The sequence below is a fragment of the Nicotiana tomentosiformis genome, chromosome 12, assembly GCF_000390325.3.
Source record: "Nicotiana tomentosiformis chromosome 12, ASM39032v3, whole genome shotgun sequence".
In the NCBI taxonomy this organism is placed as follows: domain Eukaryota; kingdom Viridiplantae; phylum Streptophyta; class Magnoliopsida; order Solanales; family Solanaceae; genus Nicotiana; species Nicotiana tomentosiformis.
This window is the reverse complement of record NC_090823.1, coordinates 117217765-117243875: the sequence shown is the minus strand read 5'-3', so window position 1 is coordinate 117243875 and position 26111 is coordinate 117217765. Positions and strand designations below refer to the sequence as shown.

Below are 26111 nucleotides of genomic sequence, written 5' to 3'. Positions count from 1 at the left end.
CCTTGTATTTATCTCATGTTGCGTAGAGAAGGTAGAATAGGTAATCTCATAATATATTCCAACTCATGGAATATCCTAGTTTATCTCACAATTGAATCAAACGAGGCCTTAACTTCATATCAGTATTCAATTAATACTAAGACATTATTTTTAATATTACTACAATGATATTTAATCAAAATACTATCCAATTGCCAATACTATTATCAATCTTCAACAAATACTTATTTTGTTACGAAAAGTAATTTCTACTCGCCAAGTCATAAAAACTGAAAACTATTTTTCAAAATAGATTTCTATTTTATGAAAACATTTTTTCCTCTTTTGATAAAATGACTTAAAATCAGTTAATTTTCTAAGAAAAGAGGTAGCTGATTGATAACAGAAACCAACCGTTTGGAGCTCTATGGCCAGTTCAGCTTTATCTCTTTCTGTGCATCAACCCAATTCCCAATTCTTCTCTCCATGTCTACAATGCTGCAAAATTTGGAAAAACAATCCCTCTTCTTTCTTTTTCTCAGATGGAGATTATAAGCGTTCTGTCACTTGCTTTTCTTCCAAGAAAAAAATAGGTTTTATGGACCAAATTCTTGATTACATTGAAGGTTCGTTTTCGTTTTTATTTCCTTTACTTCCATACTTTTTAATTGAACATTAATTATTCTTTCACCTAGTAACTTGTATAAAAATTCAACAACTACTACTACTCAATTCTAAACTAGCTGGACTTAATCGGCTTGTTAAATATTCAGTATCCGTTTTGTTCTATTTTGAAGATTCTTGCTTTCAACTAGCAGCTTGTACTTGACTGAATTTGGTAAATTTTATGCTGAAGCTAGATTTTTTTCTAAAATTTTTCTGTTGGGGGTGTGGTGACTTGGGGTAGAGACTAGAGAGCCGGTGAAGGGAAAGATTTGGGAATCAACATTGCATAAGGTATAGCTGAGCTACCGCTTAATTCTCAATTGAAATTGTTGTTCAGTCTATATTTGCAGTTAATTGAATGCTGCAAAGATATCTGAAAGTTGCATTCTTTGTGTTATGATGTCGCAAAATATTGCTTGGACGGGCGTGGCAGGCCACTATGGCACGACATTGGTCGTGGCAGGCCACTATGGCACGACGTCGGCCGTGGGAGGTCATTATGGGCCGAAGCCGGCTGTGGCATGCCTATGTCAATGGTACGAAGTCGGGCGTGGCAGGCCACTATGGCATGAGTCGGGCGTGGCAGGCCACTATGGGCCGTGGCAGGCCGCTATGGCACGATTTCGGCTGTGCCAGGCATCTATGGCACAACGGTGGCTTAAGTAAGAGCCTAGGAGGTACGGCTTAATCCAATAGATTCTTTCTCCCTAGATCTATAGTCATGTTGTTCCTAGAAGCCTGATTTATTTGGTTCAACCGTACCTAGTATTTTCGAGACGTGGTGTAGATACATAAATAAAATTCCAAATCCATAATTTTTGAAAGTGCAGTGGATTCAATGGTAGGAACTTAAAGTTTGAACCCTGAAGTTCAAATTTTGGATCTACCTCTGCTTAGAGGAGGTGTTGGCTGATTGATATTGTAGTAGCAGTTTATGTTAAGCTGAGTGCAGATGAAGGTCAAGCACAGTGGCATAGCTACATACAATGAAAGATGGTCAGTTGAATATCCTTCATCGAAAAATTATACTGTGTATATAAAAAATTATACTACGTATATAAATCAAAATTGCTTTTTATACTCGTATATTAAATCTTGAACATCCTTAGCAAAATTCCTGGCTTCGCCACTGGTCAAGCATATAAGCAGTGGGTGCACCTAGCATATAAGCAGTGGGTGCACCTAGCATCCACTTCTGTATATAAAAGACCCAAAGAGAAGTTCTATAAAGGGGTGCATCCATTGCGTTTAAATTCTAGATCTACCTCTAGCTGCGAGATAGCTTTATTCTTTCTATATGAAATATGGATGACAAACAGGAAGTGCTCTGGTTGAACTTTGAAACCAAAGGTTTTAGGACAGAAAACAGCCTCTCTAAAATTCCCCAGTTTATGATTTATATAGCTCTCGTTTTCTAGATTCTGTAATAGTGAAAACTTAATTTTTCTTGCCTGAAGGACTCAGTATATCAGTATCTTTGGTACACCACAAAACGCTTGGTGCATGACTGCATGGTCCGTTGCATTATCATGCTGTGTTCAGCTCGTCTTTGTGTTTTAAACTCCTGATAAGTATCTGCATCTTTTTTCTCGACGGAAATTTATGACCTCCCCGTATCAAATCTCTACTGGCTGATGATGACAAGTCATAGTTTCATCATTGATTTTGCTCCAAGATTGTAAATATTGTTACTATCATGTATATTCATGATTTCAGTGCAAAAAAGGTAAGGAGTCCAAAACACGGAGAGTTTAAATGCTTATTACGCCAATCCCTTCCAACTAGAATTATGTGATATGATGTAATCTAATCCATCTCAAAGTCTGCTGATCGAACAGATTTCCTTTATTGTTTACATTCTCCTTCACGCATGCCATTGATTTCAGGGGGTCCGAAGCTAAGGAAATGGTATGGGGCACCTGACCTCCTTCCAAAAGATGGATCCATTTCAGAAGAAAATGAGTCTTCTGGTAGCTACATTTAGTAATATTTTCCATATGAGTCTCTCTAAGGTATCATATCAACATTGCGTTTTTTTTTAAAAAAACAGAAGAAGATGAAGTCAGGGATGCAGTTTTAGTTACCGATGGAGATAATGAGATTGGTCAGGTTCGTATATGGTAGCATCAGATACCGTGCACTACAACTGTATAACTATCTTGTTTACAATAAGCAATGTGCAAGCAGAGGACATAATTCAGTTTTCTTTAAAATCTCACCTCAGTGATTCAGCATGTTGCTCAATCTCTAATCAGTCTCATCCTATGTCAACTTTACTTATACATGATCTTGGACAGATGGTTATATTATCTTTGATAATCAAACGAGCTCGGATCAAAGCTCTGGTAAAGGATAAGCGGGTTGCCATGGAAGCTTTTGGTACTTATGTTGAGGTTGGTGGCATCTTGATGCATTTTGTAGTATTATAGACTTGGTAGTATTTTAATACTTAATGTTCCTAAGCTGTTATGAAGCCAATAGCAGGTGATACAAAGGACAGGTCATTGCTAAAGAAGGCTTTAAGTGGTGTTCGTGCAGTGATATGCCCAAATGTATGCTCGTCCTTATCATCTCCACTGTCATTCTTTTAGTATGATCCCCACCAAAAACATTTACACAGAAACAATAATGGGATTGTCACACAAATAGCCGGTCAGATTTAATGTTTACTTTTTCTAGCCGGTATACATAGATTATATATTGATTATATACAGTTATACATATATTATATATGTATTATACATATATTATATATGTGTTATACATATATATTATACAACTGCCGGCTATTTTTAGTTTAGGAGATTAGGTGGACGGCTATTTGGATTAATTCTTCAACAATAATGATTAGCATTTAAGTCTTGCATACAGATCTATAATTCACCTGCTTTACTTCCTCACTTATGCTTCTGGTGTTTGGATTTATCTTGTAAATTTTGTTCCTTCTTGTTCTTCTTAATCTATATAGCTACTTTCTTTCTACAAATAGTAGCTTAGAAGCTCTCTTATGTCTAATGTTGCATTTGTAGGAAGGTTTTATATCAGATATAGAGAGTTGGAAAGGTTTACAACATGTGATCCTATTATCTCAGGTAATCTTCTCTCATTTATGTCTAGGCAATGGCAATTTCCCAGTGGTTTACGTTTTGATTTTATGATACGATGACGTTGCAGCTGTCTGTTTATAGAGGTTCTAGTGGGGTTCAAGCAATTGTTACTGCCAATGCAAGGAAACTGGCAGAACAAGATGAATCACTGGTTATGGCTTCGGGTGTCCCTTACACTATTATTAGAGCTGGCTTATTAGTAAATGCACCGGGTGGAAATCAAGGTTTTAACTTTAAAGAGGTAATTGTTGTTTGTGTTGCTTATTTATTAGGTAGATGGTGTCAAACTCGCCATATGTAGTCATTGGCTCTATCCAGATAAGCATCAAATCGTACATTTTTTCCCAAGGTTGAAAGCCACCAGCAAGACAAGACTGGGTTGCTCTAGTGGTAAGCACCCCCCACTTCCAACCAAGAGGTTGTGAGTTCGAGTCACTCCAAGAGCAAGGTGGGGAGTTCTTGGAGGGAGGGAGCCGAGGGTCTATCGGAAACAGCCTCTCTACCTCAGGGTAGGGGTAAGGTCTGCGTACACACTACCCTCCCCAAACCCCACTAGTGGGATTATACTGGGTTGTTGTTGTTGTTGAAAGCCACCAGCAAATGCACTCTAAGTTCTCCTTCTCTTTTCGAGCAAAGAAAATCAAAATTATTCACAAATTGAAGAGAATACCAATTTTTCATTGTTCATGCCAAGAAAATTCCCTACAGTTGCTACTCAGGACAGTATTTCCTTCAAACACGAAGTACTATGCCCATCAGACAGATGATGACCTAATAGCTAAAGTTTTGCTAAAGACTCCTACATAGCCATATTTGCCAGTTACCGCCGTTCCAACATTGCTATAACATAGTATCTTATAGGAGATACTTAGCATTTGAGATGTCTTCAGTTCTGGCACTAGAGAAAATAAGAATAGAACGTTGGAATTCCTTGCATGAAATGTATGATGGAATATGTTTTCAGTAAATGGTTTCCTATGTTTCCGAGTAATTTGGCTTGCTATTTTCATGCACTTAAAATCATTCTCAAGGAGGGTGGTTCATTAAATCAACTAGTGACGTTCTTCATTCCAGGGATGTGCATCACAAGGAACGCTGAGCAAGGAGGATGCTGCTTTCATCTGTGTAGAGGCCCTTGACACAGTACCACAGACAGGACTGATATTTGAGGTTTGTTTGAGGCATGCTTCTTGAATGACCTTTACTATTCAAAATATTCTGTAGCTGCACATTAAATAAATGTTTTAGGTAGGTCAATGACTTATAACTCTACTCTTGACGGCAAGAGAGGGTTGGCCTAGTTGAGAGGATCCTCCACCTCCAACCATGAGGTTAGGGGTTCGTGTCACCGAGGGGGTAAAGTAAAGATTCCATTGTTGAACACTGTGAACACTGGGGAAGAAGAGTTAGTGGTACCGCGTTTACAATATTAAAGGGCAGCCCGGTGCACTAAGCTCCCGCTATGCGCAGGGTCGGGGGAAGGGCCGGACCACAAGGGTCTATTGTACGCAACCTTACCCTGCATGTCTGCAAGAAGTTGCTTCCACGGCTCGAACCCGTGACCTCCTGGTCACATGGCAACAACGTTACCAGTTATGCCAAGACTCCCTTCGGCGTTTACCATAGTACAAAAAGAAAAAGAAACTACTTATTTATGAAATCATGCATTTATGAAAGCATGCATACTAGAAAAAAGAAAAATAAATAGGAAAAGCATATAAACCTGAAAGCTAGGAGTCTTCCTATGCATAAATGTTCTGCTAAAGGTCTTTCTAGTTGGTATTAGCTGATGCTAATGCTGCTTTGCTAACTGCAATCATCCATTGTTGATAAGTTGTATTGGAAAAAGTAGTCAATCCACTGCGTGTCTATTTGGAGCTTTTCACAGTCAAAGTCAAACGTTTGTTGGATCACGTCTACTGGAAAAAGAACCAACATTTTTAGTTTTTGCCTTAAATCTCATAGTTCTATTGGAAACCACCACTCTATCTTCACTGGGTAGGTAAGGTCTGCGTATACAATACCGTCCCTAAACCCCACCTGGGGAATATATTGGGTTTGTTGTTGTTGTTGTTGCCTTAAATTTCACAGTATCATTTGATGCTCAGAGAGGCGAGCTTCGCTATAATGGAACATTTTCCTGCTATACTATCTGATATGTCTCACTTAATTTGTTGTCAATGCACTTTCTTTTTCCATTGGTCTTGCTGTTAAATAGTTAACATCTCAGTATGTGGACTTTCAGGTGGTCAATGGTGAGGACAAGGTCATGGATTGGAAAGAGTGCTTCGCAACCTTGATAGAGAAATCGGAGCTGTAATTTGTTTGGATCCAAAATTGGTACATTCTTTTTTCTTGACTACAATGTACACATTATCATGTTTGAGATAATTCATCATAATATAATGAAGCTGAAATTTTCGATTCACCTTCCCATGGTTTCTGATATGCACATTGATTATGTTCTGCGCGTAACCTATGCTTAAAAGGGCATCAGAAGTACCAGTTTTAAAGAATTATAGAAGAAGGAAAAGGTTGTGGCGAGGAGTAAATTCTTATCATCCCATAAAGTGTAAATTCTATTATCACACAAAAGGTTAAGAACCAGATTTAACTACAACAACAACAACCCAGTGGATTCCCACAAGTGAGGTCTGGGAGAGTAGAATGTACACAACCTTACCCCTATCCTAGAAGGGCAGAGAGGCTGTTTCCGATAGACCCTCAGCTAAAGAAAAGATGACAGATTTAACTGAAATACAAAATGAGAAACTTTACTGATAGATATACAAGGAGAAAACTACAAATCCGCAACAAAGAATTTGAATCCAATTCCATAAGCAGATAGAAAAAGCTACAATGGAGCACTTAACCACAGAGTATTAGTTTCAAAATGTCACGGCCATTAGCCTAGAACTGATACCAATGATCAACGGATTTTTCACCTACACTGAGAAACAATAGGGTCAGCTACAAGAATCCTCTGTATCCATCCCATTCTACTCAAACCTAGTTAAAAAGAGAAAGCTGATCGACTGAGAAACAACGAAAAGAGAGCTGAACTCCAATACGATCAGTCAACTGGACCTAATTCTCTTCTGACCGCCTCTTCCATCTGACTGATTAGCATTTGTTGATTCACCTTCGGAGAAAGCCTCCATAGATATTGTCACAGAACTGGAGAGATCAGCATAGAGATCCACTACTCTTCTGATATTGTTATTTAGCTCTCTAATTAGACCCACGTTTCGAGTCAAGTTATCTGGGATTGTAGATTCATGGTTTTGGTTGATCTCATTGATTAACAACCTGTTTTGATCCAAAATGTTTTGCACTTGCACAAAATTCTTTTGCAATGTCTGAAGTACTTTGCGGTCTACTTGAATTCCATTGCCAATGCACGAGAATATATCATCTTCCATTTCAATTATCACTGAAAAAAATCAGAAAGAGCTCTCAAATACTGCAAATAGAAACATAAAGTAATCTCAGACAAAAAGGTTAAAATTATAAGCCAAAAATGCATAAGTTTGATTGAATTAAAATAAACTTGAAAAGGATGAACTTCCAGTTTCCGAAACAACAACATTTCTAGTTCAGGGTGATAAATCAAAGGGATCTTTACACAAATAGCTGGCCGAATTTACTGTTTACTTTTTCTAGCCGTATATTATACACTGATTATACACGGTTACACACATATTATACATGAATTATACATATGTTATACATCCCTGACTATTTTTAGTTTAAGCGGTTATTTAGGTTAATTTTTCTAAATCAAAAGCTATCAAATAACAGTTTTAAATAGTAAACAATTCACAGTATTTTATTTGGAGTTAATTATGTGACCATCTTATCTAAAATGCTTGGTTAAAACACTAATTATCTGATTATGTCTTCTCCTCAACGGTAATATACCCCTCACATTTCATAATGAGGATGACTAGTGAGAGTTGAAAGAATTTGAACATCCAATTCAAAGCTTTAAAGCAATGAATGGAATAAACCTTTATATACCCCTTATACCCAATTCATATAGGACAAGACAAGGATAAAATTTCAAAATTTATTTCGGAAAAGGAGGTCAAAGTAAGATGAACATGTAGGGGAAGGGAAGAAATCACTGAATTAGAAAATTTTACACAGATTCATAGAATAAGAAAACGCGTGTATAACCCCAGAAACACCAACAGAGAAATATAACTGGAAATTTTCCGACAAATGTTTGAGGAGGAGCGGAGAGGAGAGGATTGCCTTAAAATTGTAGCACACTCTTTACAGGTGAAGTATGGGAAATCACGACCAGAGTATGAAGAGCTAGATTACCTCAATAGTATGTTCTCAGGCTGCGGTCTTCTCTCTTGGGTTTCAGAATGTAGTAAATCCGAATTAGTCCCAGTCCCAAAATATAAAATACATATTTTATATATAATGGATATCTATTTTTATATTTTTGACTAGCAATCGTAAATATTTTTAGCTGATTTTTTTCAAAGAAATTGTTTTAAGTTTTTTATTATATTATTATATTAAACTATGAAAAATAGTTTTTGAAGAGAAAGTTTTTTCACCAAGGTGTGTTTGGTAGGACGAAAGATATACTCTCAAAGGTAAGTTACTCTTAGGTATTTGGTGCTAGAAAATATTAATATTCATCGAGAAAAATATATTTCAACAACTAGACGAAAATGAATTACCTCATTTTTTAACAAAAGTCTTTTTTCCTTATAACTAACTCTTAACTTCAGGTTGCAATTCCAATCAATATTTAGATATTATTATGTTATTTTGTGGCTTGAATTATTTCCTTGTATTTTTAGGAAACCCATAATCTCTTTAGGTTTGGGAAAACCCATTGTCCTAATAGATTTGGGAAAGGAAAACCTATTGTCCTTGTCAAATTGAAAAACTTTTGTCTTATAAGTTTGAGACTATTTGGGATATATATATATATATATATATATATATATATATATATAGGGGTTGTAGTTGTGGATTCTAGAGATTGTACTGTGCTTTTCTTCTCATTCATAGTGGAAAACTCTATTTGCTTCTGCCCCGAGGATTAGGCTTAGCCGAACCTCATTAAATCCTTGTGTTGATTTTTCTTCTCTATTTGCTTTGTGTGTGATTGTGTGTTAGTTAACCCACGATCTTCCGTAACAATTGGTATTAGAGCAAGGTTCGGGTTTCTACATATAATCTACAAGATGTCTTCATCATCTTCAACAAAGTATGAAGCAGAAAAATTTGGCGGGGGTTCTAGTTTTAGTCTATGGAAGATTATGATGAAATCGTCCCTGGTGTTACAAGGGTTATGGAAGGCAATTGATGAGGATTTTCTTGAATAGATGAAAGAGACAGAGAAGACAGACCTGAAGGAGAGGGCTTTGAGTTCGATCTTCATAAGCGTTACAGATAGCGTTCTTCGGGAAATTGCTGAAGAAACTTCCGCAGCAATGGCATGGAAGAAGTTGGAAGATTTGTATTCTAAGAAATCGCTAACAAACTGCCTCAACCTGGAAAAGAGGTTATACAATCTCCGTATGAACGAAGGTACACCTGTTAAAACTCACATTGATGAGTTTAATTCAATTATAATGGACCTGAAGAACGTGAATATCAAAATTGAGAGTGAGGATCAGGCCTTGATAGTGTTATGTTCTTTACCACCGTCTTATGATACTTTTGCCGATACACTGCTATATGGGAAAGACAATATTTTACTGGAAGATGTTAGTAATGCACTAAAATCTAAAAAGTTGAAAAAGAGCTTTCCGGATAGTAGAATTGAGGATGAGGGTCTTGTGAGTAGAGGAAGAACACAACAAAATGACTTTAACAGAAAAAAGTCAACCGCCAGATTGAAGCCTAAAGCAAGGAAGCAGAACTGTTATAAGTGCGGGGAGCAAGGTCACTACAAGAAAGATTGTCCCAAGCTGAAAGAGAAAAAAGAGAAGCAGAAAATACATAATTCAGCAAATATTGTTGACACTGGCAACAATTTTGATGATAGTAATTATGTAGGGAAAGTCTGTGCTGTAAGTTCTAGTCATGGGTAGAATTCTTGGGCTTTTGATTCTGGTGCTACTTTCCATATGTGTCCACACAAAAATTAGTTTGTAACTTACAAACAAATAAATGGGACTGTCTACATGGAAAATGATAATCCATTACTAGTAGAGGGGATTGGTAACATCAAATTGAGAATGTTCGATGGAATTATCAGAAACATTGAGTGTTGGCATATTCCTCGGATAAAGAGAAATTTGATCTCTCTTTCGACATTGGATGATCAAGGGTATAAGTTTCACTCTGAGAATGGAATACTTAAAGTGTGTAAAGGCTCTATGGAACTCATGAAAGGTAAACTGCATTCTAAATTGTATCATCTTCGGGCCAGTATAGTTGAAGGGGAAGCTGTTATAGCTTTTGGGAAAAGTGAACAGAATCGGTATCAGTTGTGGCACTTGCGACTTGGTCATATGAGTGAGAAGGGATTGTCTTTGTTGAGTAAGCAGAATTTACTGAATGGGTAAAAATCAAGTTTTGAATTTTTATGAGCATTGTGTGTTTGGTAAATGGATAAGGGTAAAGTTCAACAAGAAGGCCGAGCACAAGACTAGAGACAAGTTAGATTATATACATTCAGACTTATGGGGTCCAAACAGAGTTCCCTCCAAGAGTGGTGCCAGGTATTTTATGACTTTGATTGATGATTACTCAAGGATGGTGTGGGTGTATTTTATGAAAATAAAAGATGAGGCATTTTTGACATTTGTTAAATGTAAGACCTTGGTTGAGAGGCATACGGAAAGAAAAGTTAAGCGTCTTCGAACTGATAATAGTTGGAATTTTGCAATTCCGAGTTCGATAATTTCTGCAGCAGAGAAGGCATAGTGAGACACCGCACTTATGTCGGAACACCAAAATAAAATGGTATTGTAGAACGTATGAACAGGACGCTTTGTGATAAGGGACAAAGCATGCTTTCACACTCATGTGTTAGCAAGGATTTTTGGGCTGAAGCAATCAATACAACTTATTATTTGGTCAACAGATATCCATCCACATCTATTGAGTTCAAAACTCCTTTTGAGGTATGGCCCGGTTCGCCTGTTGATTATTCAAATTTAAGGATATTTGGTTGTCCTGCTTATGCTCATATGAGGGATGGAAAACTTGAGCCGCGGGCAAAGAAGTGCATATTTCTAGGGTATGCAACTGGAGTGAAAGGTTATAGGTTGTGGTGCACAGATAAAAAGACTTCAGGTCTAATTATCAGTAGGGATGTAACATTCAATGAATCTGCCTCACTGGACAGTCAGAGGGAGAAGGCAATAGCAAAAACAGATCGTGGTATCAACGATGACGTCCGCAACACACCTCAATAAGAGATATGATACGGTCGTATGCAATATAAATTACCCAACTATGAGTCGGGGTCAAATCCACATGGAGTTATAAGGGGTGTTAGGAGTATATGCTTGAAGAAAGCGAATGGACTAACTAAATTTGCACTTCTACAATGAGTTGTGATTTTTACTTCTACTATTACTCTAACAGTTATGAGCTAAGGAAAATAAACTAAAAATGAACGATTATTTTTGATGTTTTCCAAATAGTTTAAAAGCCTAGGAATGTGACCATGACCTAGGTGTTTGCCTAATAGGTTAATACATTAATGCTTGTTTTGTTGATTGGGGTGTATTATAGCTCTCAACTCTACGTTACCCACTTAATACCTCTCGGTCAAAGAGTAATTTTGCCCAATTTGGCATTCTCAAGCTCAAATGGGCATCAAACAAAATAATTGATATGAGCTCAAGTCGGATTTTTACTATCTCTATTTTGAACCCTTTAATTAGGCTAATCGAACTCTCAATTAACCCAATTTCTTGTTAGCCAAGTTATCCTAGACTAGGTCCATCTTTCTCAAGTAGAGACTAAGTCAAAAAGGCATGAATCAATGTTTGCAACCATTAATTCTAAAATTGAAGCATGAACTAGGCTAAATAATCAACACCCAATCATAAACAAGCATTAAATTAAATACCCATAAGGTTTACACACTAGGGTTGAGTCACAATCATAGTAAAAATCTAGCTACTCATAGTGGGTATTGAAGAAAATAAAGAAAAAATGCAAATAAAACCCATAATCATAGATTAAATTGATGAAGTATAAAGTTTAAACACTAAAATAATCAAAAACTTCCTAAAATGGCTAAAGGTAACGGCTACAACAACTTTCTACTTCGAAACTTGACCTAAAATACTAAAACTCGTCTATTTAAAGTGGGCCAGAATTCGCTGACAAAAAAGCCCATCGGGAGGTTCTGCGGCCTCATAATTCCATGTGCGGCCCGCAGATTTTTTCAGCTAGCAAGAGAGTGGGTTTTGCATCCGCACATTTCTGGATTGCGGCTGCGAAGCAACTTCTGCAGCCTCACAATTCTTGTGCGGTCCACACTTCAGCTAGGCGTCAGGACTTGGTCTTTTTGCATATTCTCTGAACTTTGAATTTTTGTCGGTGAAAGCCCTGTTCTGCGGCCACACAATTCATGTGCGGTCCGCACATTGGTCAAAATCCTGTTGGATTTTGTTGCTTGGTTTGCGGCCGCAGATGGAATTTTGCAGTCCGCAATTTCTTCTGCGGCCGCATAAATCCTTCTGCGGACCACACTTCTTTGCCTTTGCACCCTTTAATGCCTTGTGCTTCGGAACACTCCTTTTTGAGTATAATTTTATCATGGTAGATCAAACTTCCAATATTTCTGCAATTTACACAATTTTATTAGTTTCGGGGACACAATTTAATACTTTCGGACTAAAACCAAAGCAAAAAGGTGCTAATAAGCTGTCAAAATCCCCACTTATCAGCTCCCTCAAACTTAAGTGTTTGCTTGTGCTCAAGCGAATAAATTAGTTCCCACCTCTTAAAGTTAAGGGTCATTTCAGCGAGCCAAAGGTGAGCCATTCACACATCAGTTGGGATCAACAATTACTCACACTACTCATGCATTATCAACAAGGTGACAAGTCAAATATTAATGCACATATAGTTCTAATGTGGCATTTGAGTTTCAAGAATTGACTTTACTCATCAAGGAATCTTGTTCTATCATGTAGGTCATGGTGGACTCCAAACTCTTCCTCCTCCATTTGCCAATCTCAATTAAGAAGTTAGCACTCAATCCGAAGATTCATGAAAGGTTCACTCATCTCTCACGCGAGAATGTCACAAGTACGGCTTTAAGTACCATAGGCTTTTCCCTCATGTAGATCGCCTCTAATGTAAGTTTACACGGTTTGAAATCAAGCAGGGCTTCTTTCGGGATGTAATTATGGCTTTTTGGTTAGGGTAGGATACCGTATGGGTAAGTGGTTACACATTTCCTTAAGCACTCCATCTTTCATTTCTCGGCTCACAATTGCCAATTCTTAGAGGCATTTTCTTTTCATTGGGGACTAGAGAGACTTAACATCACTCTTTCTTGATCGTTTTATTCTGTTTCTCCCTTTTTGATTTCTCAATGTTTGGGATCATTACCTCTTTTTGAATCCATCAACCCTTCCACTTATTCACGTTTTGTATTTTTCTTTTTGTTCTTTTATTTTCTTGCCTTCTCTTTTTATAGAGATCATTTCTTTTCTCCTTTTGTGCCTTGATACCTTTTTTCAAATTCCTCATCTCCCCCCCAAACTTACGTTTTAAGTTATTTATTTCACAAAAGTGTTAAGAAAAGTCCGGGTGCCAAGAGAAGGTCACGACAAAGCGGGTAACGGCTTATGACATGGTTATCAAATGAGAAAGGCTAGAGGAGAACGCTCAAACGGGCCAATGAGAGCCTACAATCACTTCTCAAACCAAGCAAAACTTAGAATTTCGCCTTGAAACACATTTGGGGCAAGTTCTAGACCTGTGTTGTACCAAGGTGCTCATAATTATCTTCTGGTTTTCCAAAATCTTCTTTAGGGTCTCATCAATGGTAGAAGGAGCCTGAGGTGCCTGAGAAGTGGACTGGCTACAACAGTACTGGACAAGTCAGACAGCTTTGCAGTAGCTGTCTGCATCCAGTTGTTGAGACTCGCCAATGTCTGGGAGACTCGCAGCGAAAATAGTGGGACAGTAGGCATGGACACTGGCCTCAGAGCTGTAGTGAGAGCTGTGACATGAGTTGTTGTAGGGGCTGTGGATGATGGCGGAGGCATAACTGCGGCGCTTGAGGAAGGCTCAGATAAAGTTGATGGAACATCAATTGCCTTAAGAGCTACCATTGTTGGCTCATCAGACTGCCAGTGGTGGTAGAAGGCTGAACTTTCTTCTTCGGGTTGCTCGCATCCATTAGTGAGTACCAAGTAAAAGGCTTCTTCAGCTTCACCTTTGCGTCAAAGTCCCTCGGCTCTACCTTTGCATTGGTGAGATATTCTGTACTAGTGTTGGGATATGGGTATGACGATTCATCTTGTCGTGCGATCACTGAGATGTTGACTGACATCACAACACCCACATTGATTGGGTAGCAGGCCATAATAGATGCCGCAAGAACTGCTCGAGGAATATGAAAGTGAGTGTCGTTTTGGCACGGATCCAACCTACTGCACACAAATGTCTATCACCCCTTCGCCTTAAAACTCAGAGTGTTCCGGTGGATAAGAACCCCAGTGGCAATCCATGGTGCTGGTGGCCCTGATGATACTAGAATCTCAGCTAACCAAGGTCGGACTTCGTCTCCCAGTGCTCACTTCTCCAAATACTCCTTTGGCTCAACATCCTCGAAGCCCAAGTACGTGTTGAGTGTATGCTGATCAAACCTCACCTTGAGGTTACGTAATTTGGTCACCTTCGTCCCCTTTTTATATAGGCCACATTGGAATAGAATTCACGGACAATGTATTCTTTGGCATCCACTAAACTTTGAGTGAACCATATCTACCCCTTGTGTGCCCTAAACTGTCTCAAAATGGCTGGATTGTACCTCTCCAAATCTTTCAACAGAAACTGTCACTCAAGAGTTAGCGACCTCACTGGCCACCACATACGAAAGATGGTGAAGGTGGCCAAGCTAACAAAGCGGTTCTCCTAAACCTCTTTCTTCTTTGATCTTTCAAGGCCGACAACTGTAGCATCTCCCTCTCTGCCATCATCGGGATCTCATGAACTGGTGTATTCTGTGCCTCAGGGACTGGTGTAGCCGATGGTTCAGAAGACTGGCTAGCACTCTTCGATCCATCGGAAGTGTTGTGGGATGAAGATGGCTCATCCCTGAGCTGGTATCTCCCTTACAGCCTCGACTATATGGCCGGTTGCTCCTGAACAGAGGCTGAGTTGCCCTCAGACACTTCCCTAGATGGGGCATATGAGCTAGCCTCGGAGAGGTCTGCCCCTCTCCCTCTGCTTGCTGGTGCTTTCTTTTTTATTGTCTTTTGCTGGCCAAGGGGCAAGGCACTTTTGCCTAGGTCCCGAGAAGGTTCACCTCTCCCTTTTGAAGTGTCGCCCCGTCATCTGGATCGAACCATTGTCTGTATCAAGCAAAGGCGATTGTTAGGTTCAATTCAATGTTCAAACATACACATGAGACATGCAAGTAAAGGATAAACCAGAGGACACAGTGAGGGTGTACAATTAGGTCATGCTTGCAGGGACAGTGATCTGCGGTCCGCACAATTTCATTTGTGAACGCAGATGAAGACTTGCGGACCACACATTTTTGTTGTGCGGTCCGCACAATTGACTTGCGACCGCACCTCTGAAACCCAAAAATGCCAACTCTTTGATGACAGAGAATTGGCTAATGTACGGCCGCGACAGGATTTCTGCGGTCCATACATTTTAACTTGCGGCCGCAGATCTGAAGCTCAAAAATTCCGATGACAGAGAATTGGCTAATGTGCGTCCGCGACAAGATTTCTGCGGTCTGCACATTTTAACTTGCGGTCGCTGATCCCTTCTTTACTAAGTTGCCCTAAATTCAACATCTGCAGACCGCACAATTTCAAGTGCGGCCTCAAATTTCAAAAATTACGTACATATCAGACTTTTCTATCTAAGGATTTTCATTTCGTGCACAATTAGACATGGAAACATTGTAAAAACAACAAACTATACTAACCCAGTCCCCATAGAGCATGTTACAAGTTAACCCAGTTCGAATTTACCCCACATGGACACACAATTTGAACTCAAATAACAAATGGCCTAAAAATAACTAAAAATCTACAAATTAAACTAACTAAAAAGATTAACGTGAAATTGAAGCATACAAGATGAATGAGTGTAATGAGTGAATGATCAAATTGGCTGTGTGTGTGGACAGATGAAATTTTCCAAGAAAATTCTACAAAGCACATTTTTTAGTTCAGAGAGAGAAAAGTGTAAAATTGGCCCCGTTCCTCTATTTATACCAGTCGTTTGCTAAGGGGAAGAAGGTCGAGTGCGGCCGCACATTTTCATGTGCGGTCCGCACTTGATACCTTGGGCCTCATCTCAGCTTTTCATCTACGGTCCGCACATTTTCATGTGAGGCCGCAGATTTCATGTGCGGTTGCAGATCGACCTCCGCACTGACATGCTAAAACTTTAGAGAGTTGGTATTTTCATCATCTCGATTGTTCGGTCCGCAAGATAAATGTGCAGCCGCAATGCTCTTTTTTATAGCACCAACAAATGTGCGGTCTGCATTCCTTAGAATACTTAGCCATCATTTCATCCATAATTCTTGTAATTCACACTCACCCCTGTAGCACACTTCAAATCAGGTTAGAACAAAAAATAACACCTAACTACAAAAGAAAAAGGAAAAGAAACATGGGTTGCCTCCTAAGAAACTCCTAATTTAACATCGCGGTACGACGCAGAATACCCTCAAGTGAAATGAATGACCGCCACGACGTGGCTATCTCCAACTTTTCCAAAGTAGTGCTTCACCCGGTGACCATTGACTCGGAATACTTTATTATTTTTGTTCTTCAAGTCTAATGCACCAAGAGGTGTCACACCCACAATTTCAAAAGGACCGCTCCATTTAGATTTTAGCTTCCCTGGAAACATCCTCAACCTTGAGTTAAACAATAATACAAGATCGCCCACCTTGAACTCTTTGTTCCAAATGTATTTTTCATGAAGATATTTCATCTTTTCTTTGTACAAGGACGAACTTTCATAAGCATGGTACCGGAACTCATCCAATTCATTCAAGTGCGCAACCCTCAAGTTAGTGGCTACGTCCCAATCAAAATTCAACTTCTTTAGAGCCCACATGGCCTTGTGCTCTAGTTCCACCGAAAGATGACAAGCTTTTCCGAATACCAACCGGTATGGCGACATTCCAATAGGTGTTTTGTAAGCCGTCCGATAAGCCCATAATGCATCATCAAGCTTTTTGGACCAATCTGTCCGATTAGCATTCACCATTTTGGATAAGATACTCTTTATATCCCAATTGGAGACTTTCACTTGCCCGCTAGCTTGTGACTTTGTGAGTAACACCATACTTGCTAAGTAAAGTGTCGAAAGTCTTGTTGCAAAAATGTGATCCCACATCGCTTATAATTGTACGTGGAGTACCAAACCTTTTGAAAATATTATTTTTTAAGAAAGTCACCACACTTCTCGCCTCATTGTTGGGTAAAGCAACGGCCTCAACCCATTTGGATACATAATCGACCGCGACCAAGATGTAGTTGTTTCCACAAGAACTCACAAAAGGGCCCATGAAGTCAATACCCCACACATCAAAAATATCAATCTCCAAAATGGTAGTGAGAGACATTTCATTTTTCTTTGAGATTCCACCGGCCCGTTTAAATCCATCACATCTTTTCACTAACTCACTTGCATCCTTGTAAAGAGTAGGCCAATAGAACCCGCAATTAAGCATTTTGGCTACCGTTCTTGCTCCACCATGATGACCACCATATGGCAAAGAATGGCAAGCCCCAAGAATTTCACCTTGCTCTTCTTCCGGTACACATCTTCTAATCACCCCATCCGTACAAATCTAGAAGAGGTATGGTTCATCCCAATAATAATCTTGACAATCCCGTTTGAGCTTCTTCCTTTGGTTTGAAGAGAACTCATCCGGAATGATTCCACACACAAGAAAATTTTCTAGATCCGCGAATCACGACACCTCTTTCATTGAAATTGCCAAGAGGTTCTAATCAGGAAAGGAGTCATTGATTTCAAGGCCATCATGCGGCCTCCCCTCCTCCTCCAAACAAGACAAGTGGTCTGCCACTTGGTTTTCACTACCTTTTTTTTTTTATCTTGGATGTCAATATCAACCGAGCTTTGGATTCCTTTTTGCTCATAAGATAACGAAGCGCCGCAAGATCCGTGTGGATAATGACTTTTGCACCCACCAAGTATGGGCGGAACTTCTCAATTGCAAACACAATGGCAAGGAGCTCTTTCTCCGTAACGGTATAATTGACTTGGGAACTATTCATGGTCTTACTAGCATAGTAGACTGGATGAAAAATCTTGTTGATGTGTTACCCCAAAACAGTCACAACCGCTACGTCATTTGCATCACACATGAGTTCAAATGATACACTCCAATTTGGAGCGGTGATGATGGGAGTAGTTGTTAACTTGAACTTCAACAATTCAAAAGCTCTCATGCAATCATCATTGAAGTTGAACTTAGCATCCTTCTCAAGAAGCTTGCACAACAGATTCACCACCTTAGAGAAATCTTTGATGAAGCGCCGGTAAAAACCCGCGTGGCATAAGAAACTCTGCATACCCTTCACCGAAGTTGGAGGTGGCAGTTTAGAAATCACCTTAATCTTTGCTTTGTCAACTTCAATTCCGTTCTTTGAGATTTTGTGGCCAAGGACAATGCCTTCCTCGACCATGAAATGACATTTCTCTTAATTATGCACCAAATTTGTTTCTTCACATCTAGCCAACACTTTATCTTAATTTTCAAGACAATCATCAAAAGAATCTCCAACCACCAAGAAGGTATCCATGAAAACTTCAAGGTAGTTCTCCACCACATCCGTGAAAATAGCTATCATACACCTTTAAAAAGTCGTTGGTGCATCACACAAACCAAATGGCATCCGCTTGAAGACGAAAGTACCATAGGGGCATGTAAAGGTTATTTTCTCTTGATATTTCGAAGCGATAAAAATTTGGTTGTAGCCTGAATACCCATAAAGAAAGCATTAGAAAGCACGACCGGCCAATCTATCGAGCATTTGATCTAAGAAAGGAAGTGGAAAGTGATCCTTCCTTGTGACTTTGTTGAGCTTGCGATAGTCCATACACACCCTCCATCCGGTGCCGTTCTTGTAGGAATCAACTCATTCTTGTCATTGGTGACCACCGTCATGCTCCCTTTCTTTGGGACACATTGAACCGGAGAAGTCCAGGAACTATCGGATATGGGGTAGACAACCCCGACATCCAACCACTTGATCATCTCCTTTTTGACAACTTCTTGCATAGATTCATTGAGTCTCCTTGGAGGCAATGGCTTCAACTTCAAGGTAGGAGGCTCTTCAATAGAAGGCTTTGTAGGAGGAGTTGTCCTATTTTCAAGATCCAAGGATAATTTTCGGGGTGCATAGCTGTACGACCCCATTCCTTGCAAAGAGTTCACACATTCCATGAAGCCATCCATCTCATCATCATCAAAGTTGAGCAAGAAGGCCTCCAACATATCACCAACATTGATTGTAGCACTTGTTTCATTAACAATAACATTGGTTACCAAGTCCACAAAAGAACACACCTCATTGCTATTTGGTTGCCGCATGGACTTACACACATGGAATACCATTTTTTCATCACCAACCCGGAATGTAAGTTCCGGCTTCAACATCACAAATATCCTTCCTCATAGCAAGGAAAGGTCTACCAAGAATTATCGGCACTTCATAATCAACCTCACAATCTAGAATGACAAAATCTGCCGGAAGAATGAATTTATCAACACGAACCAAGACATCTTCAATCACACCCAAAGGCCTCTTCATAGTACGATCGTCCATTTGCAATCTCATGGAGATGGGTCTTGGTTGCCCAATTCCCAAAGTCTTGAAAACCGAATAGGGCATCAAATTGATACTTGCCCCAAGATCACAAAGAGCTTTAGCAAACTCGGCACTTTCAATTGTACAAGGAATAGTGAAAGCACCGAGATCCTCCAACTTAGGAGCCATTGAGTGCACAATCGCACTTACTTGATGAGTGACTTTAATAGTTTTAAAATTCATTGACCGTTTCTTTGTCACAAGATCCTTCATAAACTTTGTATAATTGGGCATTTGTTCCAAAGCTTCAACTAATGGCACATTAATTGAGAGACTCTTCATCATTTGAATGAACTTCTTGAATTGATTCTCACCATTTTGCTTGGTAAGTCTTTAAGGGTATGGAGGTGGAGGCTTAGGCAATGGTGCCTTAGCCTTTTGCACTTCCGGCTCCGATATGTCAGTAATGTGTTCCCTGGATGGGTTCACCTCCTCTTGAGTCTCTTCCACACTATCATCAATATCAATCTGAACTTCATCATTAGGTTGCACCACATTGTTCGGGAGCTCCTCTTCTTGCATCACTTGCTCATCATCAACAAGTTGCCTTTGACTTGAGGTGGGTGCATTACCACCTCTTCCACTTCTTGTGATAACGGTCATGGGATGTCCCGTGTTGTTTCCACCCTTTGGATTTACTACCGTGTCACTTGGTAGTGCCCTCTTAGGACGAGAATTTAGTGCTTGAGAGATTTGCCTCATTTGAACTTCTAGGTTGCGGATTGATGTGTTGTGTAAGGCAAGTTGGGCATCCGAATCGTCATTCTTTTCCATCATTTTCTTGAACATATTTTCAATATGCCCCATCTCATTGTTTGCATAACTTGAACCATGGGAAGGATAAGAAGGCGGGTTGCTCGGTTGTTGATACATCGGGGGCCTTTGAAAACCCGACACTCGGTTGCCTTGATTGTTGTTCCATCCACCTTGATTATTACTGTCACGACCCGAAATTACCACCTTCGGGACCGTGATGGCGCCTAACATTTCACTTGCTAGGCAAGCCAACGTTAGAATAATATAATCCATTTTAAAACAATTTTAAATTTATTAATAACAAAGAAACAAATGCGGAAGTAAAGTCTGAAATATATTGAATAATCCATAAAATAACGGAATCTAAATACCATCCTAGAATTGGTGTCACAAGCAAACGAGCTTCTAAAATAATACAAATAAAGGTCTGAATAAAATAAAGCTGTCTGAAAACAAACACACAACTAAAGTAAAGTAGACGGGGACTTCAGAACTGCGAAATTGGGTGGCATCCCCGGCAAATCTGCAGTAAATACTTCTGGAAATTCACGAACAACTGGTACAGAGTCTAGAGAAGGAACATCCGCACTGGGATCGCGAATATAAGCCAAATAGGCTAGACACCCTTTCTCTACCATACGCCGAGCTTTCATATAAGAAATAACACTGCTGGCAGAATGACCAGGATTTCCTTTCCACTCTAACCGAGGTAGCCCCGGCATGGTTAGGGTTACTGTCTTGGCATGACAATCCAATATAGCATGATAAGGTGACAACCAATCCATACCCAAGATGACATCAAAATCTACCATATCAAGAAGTTGAAGATCCACACTAGTCTCAAGACTACCAATAGTAACCACACACGAACGATAAACATGATCTACTACAACAGAGTATCCCACTGGTGTAGATACACACACAGAAGCACTCAGAGAATCACAAGGCACAACCAAATATGAAGCAAAATAGGATGACACATAAGAATAAGTAGATCATGGATCAAATAGAACTGAAGCATCTCTATGGCAAACTGGAATAATACTTGTGATAACAACATCAGATGACTCGGACTTAGGCCTAGCTGGAAAAGCATAAAATTGGGGCTGGGCCCCACCACTCTGAACTGTGTCTCTGGGACGGCCTCTAACTGACTGGCCTCTACCTCTAACGGTCTGACCTCTACCTCTAATGTCCTTACCTCCACCTCTATTGGACTGACCTCCACCTCTAGCTACCTAACCCCTACCTCTAGCTGGCTGAGCAGGCGGTGAAGCGACCGGTGCCGGTATGATGGCACGAGAATCCTGCCGAGATCTGTTACTCACCAACCTAGGGCAATACCTCCTGATGTGACTAATGTTTCCACACACATAACACCCATCCTGATGTCGTGGCCGCTGAAGCTGACCCGAATGGGCCAGATAACCGTTGTAGTAACTCTGGAGTGGTGGTGCACTGATAGGAGCTGAATGTGCACTAAATGCTGGCTGCCCATAGTAAGGCATAATAGGACCGTGACTCCCTGAAGCACAGGGAGATGCATGAAGTGCTGAATGAAATGGTCTGGGAGGATGGCCCCTACCAAAATTACCCCTACCTCCAGACGAGGCACCACTGAAACCACCGAACTGATGAGGCCTTTTATCCGACCTCTGCCCCCTCTCCTGTGCAAGAACTATCTCGATCCTCCTCGCGGCATTAGCAGCCGCCTGAAAAGAAATCTCACTTCCGGGCTCCTTGGTCATCTGAAGCCTGATAGGGTGAGTGAGTCCCTCAATAAACCTCCTCACTCTCTATCCCTCAGTAGGTAGTTAAAGGAGAGCATGACGGGCCAAATACACAAAACAGGACTCATACTGAGTTACAGTTATACTGCCCTGCTGTAGACGCTTAAATTATTTGCGAAAATTCTCTCTCAGTGTGATAGGAAGGAACTTCTCCAGAAATAGCTGAGAGAACTACTCCCAGTAAGTGAAGGTGATCCAGCTGGTCTGGTCAATGTATAATATCTCCACCATCTCTTGGTGGAACCCGTCATCTAAAATACAGCAAAATCAACCACATTGGTCTCAACAGTACCCATGTTCCGCAGCACCTCATGACAGCGGTCAAAGTAATCCTGTGGGTCCTCAGGAGGTGTACCACTGAAGTGAACTGGAAAGAGATTAGTAAACTTATCTAGTCTCAATAAGGCCTCAAAAGACATGGCGGGCCTATCACCGGTCTGTGCCGCAACAACTGGCTGAACTTCCCCAACTGGCGGAGCTGCTGGAGCTTGATTCTGGGGAGCCATCTGCTCCGGAGCAGGAGTAGTGGGAATTTGTGCTCCTCCCCCAGCCTGTGAGACGGCTGGTGCCACTGGAAATGTACCATTCTGGGCCACGCCCTCCATAAGACTCACCAAAAGGACTAGAGCGTCGTGAAGAACTGGAGTAGCTATGAATCCCCTGGGACCTGATATGGTCTAACTGGTACATTCTGAACTGGAACCTCCTCCTGAAGGTCCACCTGAGGTTCTATAACAGGTGCAGCTGCTCGAGCTCTGGACCGATCTCTACCTCGGCCTCTGCCTTGGCCTCTAGCACGACTTCGGCCTCGACCTCTACCCCTAGCCATAGTTGCCATAGGGGGCTCTGGTCACTGTCTATCGGTAGATATATTACGTGTTCTCACCATCTGCGAGAGAATAAGAGTAGAATGGTTCAATCATCGATGATAAAATAAATTGCACGACAGAATAAGAAAGAAGTGATATTGTTCCTAAACTTCATAGCCCCTGAGAGATAAGTACAGACGTCTCCGTACCGATCCTTCAGATTCTACTAAGCTTGCTCGTGACTCGTGAGACCTATGTAACCTAGTGCTCTGATACCAACTGTCACGACCCGAAATTCCCACCTTCGGAGGACCGTTATGACGCCTAACATTTGACTTGCTAGGCAAGCCAACGTTAGAATAATATACTCCATTTTAAAATAATTTTTAAATTTATTAATAACAAAGAAACAAATGCGGAAGTAAAGTTTGAAATGTAGTGAATAATCCATAAAATAACGAAATCTAAATACCATCCCAGAAATAGTGTCACAAGTGCATGAGCTTCTAGAATAATACAAATAAAGGTCTGAATAAAATAAAGTTGTCTGGAAACAAACACACAGCTAAAGTAAAGTAGACACGGACTTCAGAACTGCGGACGCCGTGCAGCTATACCTCAAGTCTCCTCTGGTAGCTGAAATCCGAGCAAATTTATGGTACGCCGCTGGGACCAACTCAGAAATCTGCACAAGAAGTGTAGAGTGTAGTATCAGTACAACCGACCCCATATACTGGTAAGTGTCGTGGTTAACCTTGACTTGAGGGAATAAAACCCTTAAACTATTTGTTATGTGAAATGCATGTGAACAACGTATAGGCGAGGTGATGAGTGTCTATACATCGTTAAATTAATTGTTTGCAGAATTACTTGAAAAAACATAAATCGTTTTAAATCATGAATTAATTGTTATAATAATTGTTTCTCTCCTATTCTTTATCAAATATTAATTCTTGAATTCCTGCAATAATTATTACATGCTATTTGATTTATGTGTTTAATTCTTATTTGACATTTAACATACTAAATATTAACTGTCTATTTTCTCCATGATTTTTATAATTAATTGCTAATTGTCATTGTTTGTTCATAAATAAATTATAATTATTGTGTGCCTTGATGCTTAATAGTTTCTCATTGGATGTGGTAATTATTGGAGTAATTTTTATTACATTTATTAGTTGTTTAAAGTTATATTGGGGGAATGGGTTGCACGCCGCAACGTAAATGTGTGTGTGTGTGTATATATATATATATATATATATATATATATATATATATATATATATATATATATATATTGGGGGATCAGATTGCACGCCGCAACAGACTTATTTAAAATTCTATATCGGGGGATCAGATTACACGCCGCAACAGACTTATTTAAAAGTCTATATTGGGGAATCGGATTGCAAGCTGCACCAGACTTATTTAAAAGTCTATATTGGGGGATCAGATTCCACGCCACAATAGAGTTATTTAAAAAGTATATATTGGAGGATCGTATTGCACGCCGCAATAGACTTATTTAAAAGTCTACATATACTTGATTAAAATAAATATATGGGAGGATTTAAAATGAATATGTTGTGTGAGCTGGTTGCATGCTGCAACGGAAATTAATTGAAATAATAATTGGTTATGACTGCTGAGTTGGCTTCAACTATTAAAAATGAGTTACCTGATTTATTTCTATTACTGTTGTTGTTACTACTATTGCGTACAGGTTAATGTGAGTGACCTGCCTTAGACTTGTCACTACTTCATCGAGGTTAGGCTCAGCACTTACCAGTACATGCGTCGGTTGTACTGATACTACACTCTACACTTCTTGTGCAGATTTCGGAGTTGGTCCCAGCGGCGTACCATAGATTTGCTCAGATTTCAACTACCAGAGGAGACTTGAGGTATAACTGCATGGCAACCGCAGTTCTGAAGTCCCCGTCTACTTTACTTTAGTTGTGTGTTTGTTTCCAGACAGTTTTATTTTATTCAGACCTTTATTTGTATTATTCTAAAAACTCGTACACTTGTGACACCAATTCTGGAATGGTATTTAGATTTCATTATTTTATGGATTATTCACTACATTTCGGACTTTACTTCCGCATTTATTTCTTTGTTATTAATAAATTTAAAAATTATTTTAAAATGGATTATTTATTCTAACGTTGGCTTGCCTAGCAAGTGAAATGTTAGGCGTCATTACGGTCCCGAAGGTGGGAATTTCGGGTTGTGACAGTTACCTCCCCCCCTCCCCCTAATTTCCTTGGTTATTTTCACTCCAATTTCCTTGATTGTTGTTGTTATGCCAATTCCCTTGATTGTTGTATCAGCTCTAATTGCCTTGGTTGTTAGAATTACAATTTCTTTGATTGTTTTGAGGTTGCCATTGTTGTTGGTTTGGGCCTTGGAAATTATTTCTTTTCCCTTGAAAATTGTTCGCATATTGCACCTCCTATTCTTGTTCATTATAGGAATCATCTTGCTCAAAACTACCATCTTATTGCACATAGTTCTCCACTCTATTTTGCACTTATGGACCCTTGGTCCTCCTTTTGTTCACCATCATGTTCACTCCCTCCATGGCATTGACTTGCTTGGGATTTTGCACTTGATTTAGTTGGGCCTTTGCTAGTTGAGTCATGGTGGTTTCCAATTCGGCAATGGATTGCCCATGGTCTTGCAATTCTTTATGAAGGTGGATCATGTTTGGATCACCTTGTGGAACATTAGCCCGAGATTGTCAAGCCGATGACATTTCCGCCATTTCATCCAAAATCTCACACGCCTTCGCATAAGGCGTAGTCATGAAGTTCCCACCGGCAAGTTAATTTACTACACATTGGTTGGTTGTGATAATCTCATGATAGAAGGTTTATTGAATCATGTATTCCTTCATATCGTTGTTGGGACATTCCTTGACCATAGTTCTATAGCGTTCCCATATCT

General features: G+C 39.8%; 4 protein-coding genes across 10 annotated transcripts; 2 read left to right on the top strand and 2 right to left on the bottom strand.

Annotated features, from left to right (window-relative positions):
* The first annotated feature begins 352 nt into the window (after nt 1–352).
* On the top strand, nt 353–25259 carry LOC104095193 (uncharacterized). 6 transcript variants are annotated; one of them, XM_070191756.1, is made up of 12 exons: nt 353–605; nt 887–936; nt 1109–1322; nt 2532–2615; nt 2696–2754; nt 2943–3038; nt 3120–3197; nt 3675–3737; nt 3820–3993; nt 4827–4922; nt 5998–6092; nt 24999–25259. In XM_070191756.1, the coding sequence occupies exons 1-11, from the start codon at nt 407–409 to the stop codon at nt 6070–6072; spliced, it is 1188 nt and encodes a 395-aa protein (XP_070047857.1). In that variant the 5' UTR covers nt 353–406; the 3' UTR covers nt 6073–6092; nt 24999–25259. The 6 variants fall into 6 exon arrangements, with proteins under 6 accessions (XP_070047857.1, XP_070047856.1, XP_033511732.1 ...); XM_070191755.1 differs by lacking the exon at nt 24999–25259 and adding an exon at nt 6717–7077; XM_033655841.2 differs by lacking the exon at nt 24999–25259 and having other exon boundaries at nt 354–605; nt 5998–6180.
* On the bottom strand, nt 6506–8155 carry LOC104095194 (protein ELF4-LIKE 3-like). 2 transcript variants are annotated; one of them, XM_009601267.4, is made up of 2 exons: nt 8082–8155; nt 6506–7185 (listed from the first exon to the last, which is right to left on the bottom strand). In XM_009601267.4, the coding sequence occupies exon 2, from the start codon at nt 7172–7174 to the stop codon at nt 6830–6832; it is 345 nt and encodes a 114-aa protein (XP_009599562.1). In that variant the 5' UTR covers nt 7175–7185; nt 8082–8155; the 3' UTR covers nt 6506–6829. The 2 variants fall into 2 exon arrangements, with proteins under 2 accessions (XP_009599562.1, XP_009599561.1); XM_009601266.4 differs by having other exon boundaries at nt 8010–8146.
* LOC138903273 (uncharacterized mitochondrial protein AtMg00710-like) lies at nt 10709–11149 on the top strand. The gene has a single exon (XM_070191215.1). It carries the CDS (start codon nt 10709–10711, stop codon nt 11147–11149), a length of 441 nt encoding a protein of 146 aa, XP_070047316.1.
* Nucleotides 16464–17300, bottom strand: LOC138903272 (uncharacterized). The gene is made up of 2 exons (XM_070191214.1): nt 16916–17300; nt 16464–16495 (listed from the first exon to the last, which is right to left on the bottom strand). The coding sequence occupies exons 1-2, from the start codon at nt 17298–17300 to the stop codon at nt 16464–16466; spliced, it is 417 nt and encodes a 138-aa protein (XP_070047315.1).
* Nucleotides 25260–26111: the final 852 nt, after the last annotated feature.